Source organism: Chelonia mydas, chromosome 26 (genome assembly GCF_015237465.2).
Source record: "Chelonia mydas isolate rCheMyd1 chromosome 26, rCheMyd1.pri.v2, whole genome shotgun sequence".
NCBI lineage: Eukaryota > Metazoa > Chordata > Testudines > Cheloniidae > Chelonia > Chelonia mydas.
In genome coordinates, this window is record NC_057859.1 from 11,954,773 (window position 1) to 11,967,330 (window position 12,558).

The 12,558-nt window shown below is 43.8% G+C and overlaps 1 protein-coding gene and 1 long non-coding RNA gene across 2 annotated transcripts in view; one reads left to right on the top strand and one right to left on the bottom strand.

Moving 5' to 3' along the window:
- Positions 1-12,558, top strand: part of LOC122463863 — a 171,412-nt gene that overhangs the window by 93,014 nt on the left and 65,840 nt on the right. The window contains exon 3 of the long non-coding RNA XR_006287524.1: positions 491-553. This is a non-coding gene — a long non-coding RNA (uncharacterized LOC122463863). The remainder of the gene's footprint in view (positions 1-490; positions 554-12,558) is intronic.
- The window catches only part of LOC102929631 (substance-P receptor), a 93,446-nt gene continuing 81,978 nt past the window's right edge, over positions 1,091-12,558 (bottom strand). Inside the window, 3 exon segments of the mRNA XM_027829668.3 lie at positions 1,091-7,840; positions 10,867-11,063; positions 11,905-12,055. Of these exon segments, the coding sequence (XP_027685469.2) occupies positions 7,549-7,840; positions 10,867-11,063; positions 11,905-12,055 (640 nt within the window). The 3' untranslated portion in view covers positions 1,091-7,548.

The following is a 12,558-nucleotide window of genomic DNA, read 5'->3' on the forward strand; positions in this document are numbered from 1 at the left end:
GATATGATGGTACAAAGCACAGAAGTGACAGGATGATATATTCATGCCAGGCTGGGATAGATTGCCAGGAGCATGCCTGGTGTGCTTGAGAAGGCTATAGAAGTGATGAAGTGTGTTCACAGTGGTTCCTTCCCCATGAAACCTGAGAGCTGATTAGCATAATGGTATTAATATTTTAGTGGGATCACCTGCAACACGAAGGACCAAATTCAGCCCCTGCATAAATAGGCGCAACTGTTGTTGAAGTCGACGGGAATTGTGCCTACTCGCACCAGGGCTGGATTTGTTCCCGTATTTATATTGCATCTTAGTGGTGTTACTCTCTGGTTTGTGTAAGGCCCCAATCTGGCAAAGCCCTTAAGCTCATGTGTAACTTTAAGCACGTGGGTCATCCTGTTGGAGTTTCATGCACATGTTTAAATGCTTTGTCAGGTCTTATACGTCTAAGCTTGTTGGCGCTACATAATTGAAAATAATTGTGTTGTTACAGGCTACTGCCAGAAGGGTCTTCCCAGTTGTCCGTCCGCAGCTCTTCGTGTAAAGAAAGGAGCTGGTGAGTACATCCCATTTTAAAACGTTACAGCCACTCTCGGATGCAGTGTGTCGCACTTCAGGGAATGCTGATCTGCTCACATATGGCTGTTCCCCTGATCAGCCTCCCCTAGCTGTTCATAGATGTATCATTACAGATGTATCATTACTCCTTGCGACTCTGAGTTTTGCAGCATCTCCTTCTGCTCTTGTGTATCAAGGTCTTTAAATTCAGGGAAAGTGACCGCCCCTTCGTTCAAACCCAGAGAGAATACCTCTCGCCCACCCACCTTTCCAGTTCTTGAGTGGCATCACCAACAACCCACACACAGCTAAAATCACTGTTTATCCAGCAGCCAGTTTGCAACACAGCCTCACGAAATAAATGTTTATTTATGAAAATATGTTTTTGACTTAACAGTAAACAAAATCAACATTTTTTGTTTTACATAGACATTACCACCAAATGCACGTCATACAATACTGTAATCATTAGCTGGACCATGAATTGAACATCACAAGCCATTGGTACATCACACTGTGATTTTTTTTTTTTTTCTGAATGTATCATATTGCACAGAATTAGAATCACGTTGTCCAGGGCTAAAAGCTTAGGCTCAGACTGGATGAAACCATCATCTAGTCTGACCTCTTACCCATTGCAGGCCACAGAACCTCACCCACCCGCTCCTGTAATAGACCCCTAACCTCTGGCTGAGTTACCGAAGTCCTCAAATCTTGATTTAAAGACTTCAAATTACAGAGAATGCACCATTTACTCTAGTTCAAACCAGCAAGTGCCCCACACTGCAGAGGAAGGCAAAAAACCCCCAGTATCTCAGGGAAAGCCAGCTGTGATCTTTTACCTTTCTCCAGCTGTTGCTCAGATTTATTACCCCCTTCTCCAGGGCATCATGAAGCTCAACCTAGAGGTTTTACTGTGATTCAGCCATCTGCATGCAAACCATTTCAGATCATTTAAAATACTGGCCTGTGGATTTTGTGAATGGACTGACAGGGTGGCAAATCTTTGAGTCTTGGGCTGTGACATTCTTTATATAGTGTATGGGGTGGGGAAATTGTGAACATGACATTAAAAGATTTGAGTCTGGATGTCTCTCTCTAATGACAGGAAGAAGATTGAATCTTGTAGAATAGGTCCATGAAGCCCGTTGTAGTTATAAAATCCTGCAAGATTATTCTAGCTGAGAGGCAACTGTGCTTTCCCAGCTCAGGGCACATTGCCAAGAGCTAGAGGGCTTCAATGATGTTGCATAAATGTAGAAGCCTGCAGACACTCCTCTTCCGTACAGGAATGGGACCTGTTGGGTTGGCATAGTAGAAACGCTAATGCCTCAAAATGAGCCAAGCAGCTAGTTTTGGATCATTGCGTGGTTGGTAATGGTAGTCTGAAGACCATGATAGCCACAGATCATCCTGGCCAGTGCATAGAGCTAAGTACATTTCTCTTACACGGGCCACAAGTAATGGCAGTTTGGGTTACACCTATCACTTGAGCTATCCCCTTTCCCCTCTCTGAAAACTTATTCTAGATTGTGGCAAATAAGACGGAGCTGCTAATTTTCTTCTTGCTGTATGTATGTTGATCGCTGACAGTAATGTGGCGGGTGTCTGGGGATATATAGGGAAGAATGTGTTAGTGAGCTGGTATAGCCCACAGTCGGGGCTAGAAGATCTAATCAGCTTTGTGTGGGAATTCAAGTTAGGGGTCAGTCCATTGGCCTATCCAAAGCTACCGAAGACAGCCAGCTAAAGCAAATGCACCATGTTCGGCTTGGTTCTGCAGACATTGATTTTGACGATCTGAGATGATGTCTTTATATCATGAGGTTGTGACCTTGCTGCACTTTGGCATTGTGATTTGTATGTCATCTTGTTTGGCCTCTCTGTGTGAGGACTAGCCGAGAAGAACAGCCCCTGAACTCCACGAATTTGGCCTATTGTACTTATCTATTTTAGGGCCCGGGCAAGACAGGGGAACCAGGTTCAAGGTACAAGTGCTACTGATTTTCAGCACCAGTCTGTCATCAGATGCACAACTGGATACCATACGCCAGCCCCTAGAGGGATGAGACTCATTATACCTGTTCCCAAAAGAGAATATTTTAGATGCTGATTTCAATTTTGGGGTGTTCAGACACAGTGTTTTGGTTTGGTTCCTCTATAAAGATAGGGGTTGCTTTCAATCAGACCTAGGTTTGGTTTGCAGAAATCCCTTCCCCTTCCCAATGTTTTGGGGTGGTTAGAGGCAGAGTTTTGTGTTGGAGTCAAGTCTGCTTGACATCCTTAGATTTTGAATAAATAGAAAAAGCTGTATTTGTCCTGACACTCCAGTGTGTAGGGTGCTTAATTAGTAAATATACTGCTGTTTACTATATTCGTGCATCTCTTCGCTCTCCCAGGAGAGAACATGCAGCTTCCATTAATGTCAATAGGAGTAATATGTATGAGTAACAAGGGAGGAATAGATCTCCTATGTGACTATCTCAGAATATTATTATTCAGCGTTGCAGAAAGCCTGGAAATAAATCACCATGCTTTGGAATTGGATTTCTGATAAAAGAACTGAGAGTAAACCTGAAACAGACAAAGCCCAAGGACTGTGCAATACAGTTACACGCTTTGAAAGGAAAGGTACAGTAGTATTTAGACTCGCAATGTGTTTGTGCGGGGGCAAGAGGTCCCCATGTCTCTTTCATGAGCTCTTCAATTAGCTTAGAAGATTTACATGCCAATATCCCCATCTCATTGCACAAGAGGGTCCTCGGAGCTAGCTAACTTGTTGCATACATGTACGTACGTCTTATTTATTTCTAATAGACGTGGACCTGAACCAAAAGCCGAACTCCAGATCCTAATTCTTCAGAGTCTCTACAACAGGCTGAGGCCAACCCTCTAATTCAAATAACCTTGCATTTTTGGGCAATTTTGGCTCTGGACTCCCTCTGGCTTTTAACTATGCCCATTTTATACTGAACACTTTGGTTTTTACTAACCCACTCTCCACCGAATAGAAAGAAATACCTTTGGTGGCTTAGTCTTTGGAAATGTCCTAGTTATTGGGCCAGATCCTGAGCTGGTATAAATGCTTGAGGCTCCATTGAAGTCACTCGCATTATACCCATTTACACCATATGAGCATCCTGGCCCACTTTATTTCAAGAGACAGATAAAATGATTTTTCGAATGATCAGTTGGATGCTACATGAGGCTTCATTTTAAGATTCTGAGCCTGCAGCCTGGATATAGTTCACACACATGTTAATAAGAATGACCCCCTGATCTAACCTTGTAAACCATTCGAAACTCTTTGTAAACAGTTACAGCATACAGATATTGATGATTGTGTATTCCATCACTTTTAATTTCACCACAAAAACTGTAACATTACTTACTACTTTCTCACTGAGTTATTACTTCAAGTAAAAACACTTAGGTATAAACAGAGTTGCTTGTAAAGTTGAACAAGTATGAACAAGAAGTATCTTATGTTGTGAACTATGGTGACTTCATTATCCCGATGCATGTCCTTAGGGCTCTCCCATGTTTAACATCTAGTGTTGGTTGTAAACTTACTGTAAATAGGCCACTGATAAAAGAAAACAATAATTCTTGTTCTCCCTGTGTGCCTTGTAAGTATGGAACGACTATAGCATAAAGCATGCAGGAATGTAGGCTGGTTAAGTGTGTGTTTGGGTTTTTTTAAGGTCAACCTGTAGGTACCGGCCCAGCACAAATTTCATGTATATAATATTGGGAGTACAAGCCAAATCTTGCTTGCCTTACTCATGTATGTACTCACGTAGAGCTTTACTTTGAATCATGTGGTTTTACTTTGATTTGACATTTCTGTTGGGGCTGCTTGTCTGAATAAGTCAACCAGCGTTTCGCTCTGAACTGTCATAAAAATGATCTCCTGCTTTTACAGCACCTTCTTTATGTATTGGCAATGCAGCTCTGATAAATTTTGCAAAAAAAGGATATTATCCAACATCCATTTAAAAACCTTTGATAAGATCAATTCCACAGAACTTTGTCAGAGCAAAAGCTCATTGCTGGCATCATAAACTACATTGCTACTATCCCACTAAGGCATTTCCATTCACTGGGCTTATGCTGTGCATTGGGTACTTAAATGTTGTACGACAGCATGATACCAGTGGTGTAGATATAGGGTCAGACTTCAAGCAGTGGGTCTGAAGTCTGCGTGCAAAAAAAAAAAAAAAAATCCTCTCATTCATCTGTGACCCTTCCTTTTCCCCACATCATGCAAGCTACTAGAAAATGGTCTGAAGAATAAGGCGGCAGCAGTGGGAAAAGGAGTGTGAGCTCTTGTCCCACAAGACGGGAAGCAGGAGAGATCGTCTCAACCAGGACTTGGATGAAAGGAGATGTTAATAATATACAGGAGGTGGTACTGTAGCAAGGGTATACATGAAGTGTGGCACCCTATAACCTTATACGGTCATCACAATAAAGAATGGCAGGCTGATATGTCCTGCTTGGCAGAATGTAGACTAAAAAAGGATAGGGTGGCTTTTGCTAGTTCTACCTAGCAACAACCATGAGAGAAATCTGTGGACTTACTACTGGTATCCTTACTTACATTAAATAAAGGTATTTCTGCCATCAATGAAAACAGTTTGGGATGGGGATTTATTTAACAGCTGTATCTTCCTGCGGTCAGTTCACAGGCTGCTTAATAAAGTACCTCCCAAATGTAATCTCTGTCTTAATTCCATACATTTCAGGGGATTTAACCAAAGGATAGGCAGTCCCTTCCCCTACCCCACAGTTAGCTCCACCCATGTATGTGCAAGGTATTTCAGTCTCTTACAACGAATCAGAGTTTTTCAAGTTTTTCAAGGTATATTGCAACTACAGTAGAACCTCAGAGTTATGAACACCTCAGGAATGGAGGTTGTTCGTAACTCTGAAACGTTCGTAACTCTGAACAAAACATTCTGGTGGTTCTTTCAAAAGTTTACAATGGAACGTTGACTCAATGGAGCTTTGAAACTACTCTATGCAGAAGGAAAATGCTGATTTCCCTTTATTATAGTAGTTTACATTTAAGACAGTACTATACTGTATTTTGTTTGGGGGGGTTTCTGGTCTATGCTGCTGCCTGATTTCGTCCCTTCAGTTCCAAATGAGATGTGGTTGACCAGTAAGTTCGTAACTCTGAGGTTCTTCTGTAATGGTGTTGAAATGCAAGGCATACACTGGAAAGCATCTTCCACAATAGACGTATACCACTTCCTTTTTAGTAGGTTTTGTTTGTAAATGTGTTAGACATTCCTTGTACCTTTCAGTTACACAGTACATTTGTATTAGATGACACATGATATTCTTTCCTGTTAGCCTTATTCCATGCTTATTTACAAAATTACTTTCCACTGGCATTGTTAAGCCTACATCTGACTACATGCACTATCTACTGCTATCTCTCTCGTTATCCGTAGTCTAGCCCCACATGCACACTTACGAGGTTTCATTCATTCAAAAGATGCTTTTTGCCATCTCTACTATCCAATTGCAATTGCATGTGTCGGAGACAGATGTCTCTTGGCACTCTGAAGATCTTGCTGCTCTGGTGTCCCAAATGAAGGAGAGTCAGGTGTGGTCAGCAGTTAACTGGGAAACATCCAGGGAAAACCCAGGCCATGTTTTGAGAGGCTCGGAAGTGTGCACTGCTGAAGGCCTGTTTGCAAACTATATTTATTTCCTGACAATTAGGGCTAACAAAGACATTTTGTTTCTTGCTGTATTTCCCTTTATATATGAAGAATAATTTGGTGGGTGTTGAGGGGGGTTAAAAAAGGAAGAATGTATCAGTGAATTTGGTATTGTGCGTCTCTTGGACTATCCAGATGAGAATGATAGAAGCCACAAACCCCATGTAGAACTTTAAACAAAGGCATTTCCAAGCTCTAGAGTGTCGAATTAGCTTTGTGTAGGATTAGAGCGAGGACAATGGATTGAGGTGTATCTGAAACCCCCAGAGCCAACCAGCTAGAGCAAACACCCGCGCTTCGGCTTGGTTCTGCAGTCATAGATCTCGATGATCTGAGATGAAGTCTTTGCATCATGAGGTTAGGATCATGCAAAGAGTTGAGTCTAGGAGACCCAGATGAAATCAAGGTTGTGCTAGAACCTTTTCAGGGGTAAGAGCAAAAGAAGCTGAACATGTCACATGGTCAATTTTAACTTGAATCCAGTAAGCAATGCTGGACTACACTACAAATAGGATCCTCAGAAGGAGGAGGAATATACTTTGACAGAAAGTTGAGCAGTGGAGAATAAAAAGAAAGGCATGGTAGCAATAAACCTCAAGAGCTCAATCTTTCCTTCACCTAAAAGGAACTGAAATCCTCTGTGTTTAACCCACCACGTGCAAGAGAGGCAGCCTTGCTGTAGCGTAGCCTACTAAGCTAGTGGAGGTGGACACTCATTTCGTATTGGCTGGTTTGTAAGTCGCCAGCTCTGTCTTCCTCTTTTGACACCATTTCTCCATTTTGTTAATCAGCAACAAGTGAATGGCGAGTAAGGGAGGAGGTAGGACAACAAAAATAGGTGGGAAAGCAGATGGAAAAAGCCCCCTCCCCCGCAGTGGAAATCTATATTGCATTCAGACACCGATCAATGGCAGAGCATAGCTTGAGAATGAACAGCATCACTGCAGGCCAGGCTCTGATACCTACCAATGCTGTATCCTAAATTAAGATCTGCTTTCAGTGAACAGCATCTGTTAAGCATTCAGCCCAGCAAACAACTGCAAGATCCCATAGAGAGAGAAGATATTGTCGGTGTTAACCGGTGTAATTACATTGGGTCAGACAGGCACACTGTTGAGAGGTGGCTGCTGTCACAACCAAGGCATAGCATCTTAATCAGGAAAAGGTGAATACAGGCACACCTGGATATATGGTTAATGGAGACCTGGGGCGTAGGTATATGCAATATTTTCTGACCCGTGCTCGGTTGGATGGCAGCTTAGGAGAGCGTGTTGGAATAGAAGCTGAAGCTCTCGGAGATGGTTTTAGAGTCACTGCGGGAGGAGCCGTTGGATGTCATATCCACGGACAGGCGCTTAATTTTGTTGCTCTCTTCAATGTCTTCCTCAGTGTTACCGGTGACGGAGGATACAGTTGTCTCCATCCGGCTGACCTTGTACATGCTGCTCTGGGTCTGGAGGTACCTGGCAGACTTCATTTCCAGCCCTTCGTATTCCCTAGCACTGATGAAAGGGCACCACCGGAAAGCGTGCTTAAAGCCAATGCGGAATCTGAGGAGACAGCCAAGTGCAGGGATGTTAGGCCTAGCATGTGCTGAGCTGGTTTCAGAATGTTTTCAATGCAATCCATAGGAGGAGACCCCCAGCATATGCACTGATGCAAGAAGCGTGACCAACTCTCAAACCTTAATACCCCTATGGTCCAGTATTCTGTTCACTAGACCATGCTGCCCCATTCTGTTCCCATCTCTGCTGCTGACTCACCATGTGACCTTTAAGTCTTTACCCTTCGGTAAAGTGGGCATTGGGATTTCAGAGAATCCTAGAAATGTTGGGTTGGAAGGGACCTCGAGAGGTCATCCAGTCCAGCCCCCCTGCACTGAGGCACTTTGAAGTAAACCTAGACTATCCTGGACAGGTGTTTGTCCAACTTGTTCTTAAAAGCGGCCAATGACGGGGATTCCACAAGTTCCCTTGGAAGCCTGTTCCGGCACTTAACTACCCTTTGAGTTAGAAAGCTTTTCCTAATATCTAACTTAAATATTCCTCATTGAAGATTAAGCCCATTACTTCTTGCCCTACCTTTAGTGGATGTGGAGAACAACTGATCACTGTCCTCTTTACAACAGCCCTTAGCATATTTGAAGACTGTTATCAGGTCCCACCCCCAGTCTGCTTTCCTCCAGGCTAAACATGAAAGGTTAGAAAAACTGGGCCTTGTAGTTCAAGTTTTCTAAACCTCTTGTCTGGACTCTTTCTGTCTCTCTGTGCAGTTCACCCACATCTTTCCTAAAGTGTGGTGCCCAGAACTGGACACAGTACTCCAGTTGAGGTCTCATCAGTGCCAAGCAGACCTGGACAATTCTCCTGTGTCTTACATGTGACACTCACTCCTGTTAATATACCCCAGAATGACATTAGTCTTTTTAGTGACCGGTTCACATTGCAGACTCTTATTTGTGATCTATTATAACTCCCAGATCCTTCTAAGATGTACAAGTGCCTAGCCAGTTATTCCCCACTTTGTAGTTTTCTGTCCATTGTAAAAGCACTTTGAGATCTTTTGGATGCCAAGTGCTACATAAGAACTAGGTATTATCATACAACACCTTTTAATCCAGGATCTAAAAGCTCTTAAGTATTCTTCATTTTGGTGCTTAATAAATAATTATCTCAGTGAATACAACAATCAGTACTATGCTCCCATTTCCAGTAGGCGAACAGAGATATCATACTTCCCCCAGCATCACAACACAAGTTAATGGCAAAACTGAGAACAGTGTCTTGTGCTGTGATCCCTAATCCAGCCCAGTGTAACCACTGGATTGCACTGCCAACAGTCAATCAACCATCACTACCTTGCTATTATACTTGGTAAAAGAGAGAGGCTTGCCAAACTCTTTTGCAGTTGGGGCATATAACTGACAAATTTACTCAAACAAGTTTTGATTTACCCAGTCCCTCTTTGCATTCCAAGTTCTTATTTCCAAGGGTAGAACTCTTGATGGCTTTTATGCATCTGTTTACGTAGTAACATTGATTAAGGGCTTTAGCAATGTTTTGTGTGTTTCTCACCAAGTTTAGACTGGAAATTCTTGGGTGCCTGAAGTGTGCCGTACTCAATTCTGCATGAACCGATGACATTATATATAAGTTAAACTGAAAACCTTACTCCATCCAAATACCCACTGGAGCCATGGGAGTTTGACAGACTAGACACTTCAGGATTGGCCCAGTTTTATAATCTTGTATCTGCTAGAACAGTAACAATTTTATTTAAATGCACATACATGTGTCTCTATATAAAGCAGGGATCATAGCTATGGTGGGAGGGTAGGACTGGTATAATCTATTAACCCAGAGGCTGTCGCTCATGCCATGGTGATGGGTCCCTTTACAAATACAGACCCAGATGGGCAGTAAGAGGGTATCTCATTCCAGGCATGCTGCTGCTATCCGCTCTCTGGGCGTGGATTAGAGCTTGCTGATATTTGTTGGTATTTTTGCAAAATATTTCAAAACTGCATTGCTTTGTTTTGAAATTTTAGGAATTAAGGTTTGCCTAAAGATTGTTTGACAGGAAAAGGTTTCATTTTGAATGTTGGGGTTACTCCCTTTAACTTTTCTTCCTCCTCCTTGACCCTGGAAAAGTAGGGGATAAGGGAGAGAAAGTGGGGAACAGCCAAGCACCTTTTCACACCCATGGAGAAAAATGGAAAGTGTTTCCTTTTAAAGGAAAAACACATTGTCGAAATGAGAACTTATTTCATGCTGAACTTTTTTCATTTAAGAAAATACAAGGTGACCATCATTAAAGCGATTTGATTATGCCTTTTTTTGGTAACTGAATAAAGATTGGATATATCCCAGCTCTAGCAGGGATTTTCATCTAGCTAAAATGGGGAGCACCATTATTCTCCACTAGACTGCACTATCGGATCCCAGAGGAGCTATTAGAAATATATACTCTGGTGAGTCTGATCTACAATCTACTGTAGCCCTATTGACAAGGGAAATCTGTCCTGGAAATAGCTTGGAGTTTTTATTTGACTTTGGCTGCCTAAAGCCTTGGAAAATATAATGCCTGATTATTTAGAGGTGCTTAATACCTGCAGTTCCCATTGACTGCCGATGAAGATGTAGGAGCTCAGTACTTGGGAAAATCAGCCCCTTAATTTAAGAAACTGGTAGGGAGAAGCCCTGGTGTAGCTGTTAATTTGGTACACTCCGGCTGTAGGAAAAGGAGGGATAGCTCAGTGGTTTGAGCATTGGCCTGCTAAACCCAGGGTTGTGAGTTCAATCCTTGAGGAGGCCATTTGGGATCTGGGGCAAAAATTGGGGACTGGTCCTGCTTTGAGCAGGGGGTTGGACTAGATGACCTCCTGACGTCCCTTCCAACCCTGATATTCTATGATTCTATGAAAACCCAAACAATTTGCTGAGTAATTTGAACAGCCACCCCTGATGTGTTGGCTCCCTGCTAAGCTGCAACTCACCACCATGTCTAGGGTCCTCTTCTGTACCCAACCCATCCCTACATCTCCCCTTTATTGCACTCAGTCAAGCTCATAACTCACCTGTCATTGAGGCAGCAGTAGATGATTGGGTTATACATGGTGGAGCTCATGGCCAGCCACATTACTGTTAAGTAGACCTGCTGGATAAACTTCTCCTGGTACCAGTCGGGGTTAAAAAAATGCAGGAGGAAGTAGACGTGGTAGGGCAGCCAGCAGACTGCGAACGTGCACACCACAACGATCATCATCTTCACCACCTGTACACGAGAGAGAGAGACTTGGTTATAGAAGTTTACGCTGTCCCCTTTGAGCAAAGCGTACCAAACAGAACCGAAGCCAGCGTGATCGACTAGGGGGAGAATGGTGGGGTGGCCGTCCTGGGACGAGCAGTTCTCTGTTTATCCACAGGAAAACAGATCGGCAAGGCAGACTTGTGCTCCATATGCTTCAACTCTGCCCTGAAAAGGACCGCTTCAAGGAGTAAGTAGTGGTCTTCTTCCTTCCTTCAACCCTTGGTCTTTCTATTGTGATTTTCAACCAGGGGAGGCAATTATTTCTGTTGTGAGAATGGTGGGGGCTTTGGATCCCTGTCTTTAGGAAATGGATTGAACCCAAACATATTCTCCCCACCCTGCCCTATATCAGTGACTTTGGGCCACTGCTGACTGGGGCTAGATTTGAAACGGCGGCTCTGTCCCGAGCAGGATCCCATTACCAGTTATCTGAGCCACCCAGTCTCTCCAAAATACAATGCACGCCTTAATTTCAGTTCGGTATCCAAGCACTCAATGCCACATTGTTAAAAATATACCCCTCCTATTTTGGTGCAGGAGTTTTTGGGTATCCAGCTGGCATCTTGTTGGACCTGATTTTTCAAAGGAGCTGAGCAACTGCCGCTCCTGTTGATTTCATCTGTACTGTACACCAAGGCATCCAAAGTTGGTGGCCACTGTTGAGAAATTTGACCGCTGTGTATATGCTACGTTCCATTTAAAGAATGGCTGAGAGAGTAAATTAACCATAAACCCCCAGTCTGTTCAATTGCCTTTGCACACCCACTCCCCAATTATTCTGCCATGAGGCTGGAAAGCTGCTTACCTTTCGCTTGGCGGACACTTGCTCGTGGTAGCGGTCAGAAGAATCGCCAGGTATCTCACTAGCCCACAGAGTGATGCCAACCACCGTGTAGGCGCATCCTATCACCAGGAGCGGCAAGAAGTAGATCAGCACGGTCACGCAGAATTGATACCTGAAAGTTTGTCCCGGTAAAATGTGGTTGAGTGCACAGGAAAACAGGCAGGATATTTGGGGTCTGATTCTCAGGCGCACTGAGCACCAGCAGCCCTCATTGACATAAGCAGGATTTGTGAGTGCTTAGTACTTCTAGAAAGTCTGGCCGTTGGATTTCAGCAAAGCAATCAACACCCTTGCGAAAACGTGGTGTAGCGGGGCAGTCGCCCTGCTCTGCCCCTGAAGGGGTTAAAAACAGCCCCGGGGAGCCAATCGGAAAAGGCTGGGAGGCAGCCAATCAGGGCCAGGCTGGGCCCTATAAAAGAACTGCAGGGCCAGAAGGCAGGGCAGTCTCTCTCCGGCCCTGGAGGGAGAGGGCCTAGCTACTGGGGAACATATGGTACCTGAAGCAGGCAGTGCTGGGGAAAAGGGCAAGAGGAGTTGGGAAACTCCAGCCTGGCAACTCCCCAGGCTGAGGCCTTGGTCAAGTCCTAAACAGGTACTGGGGCTGCAGAGGTGCAG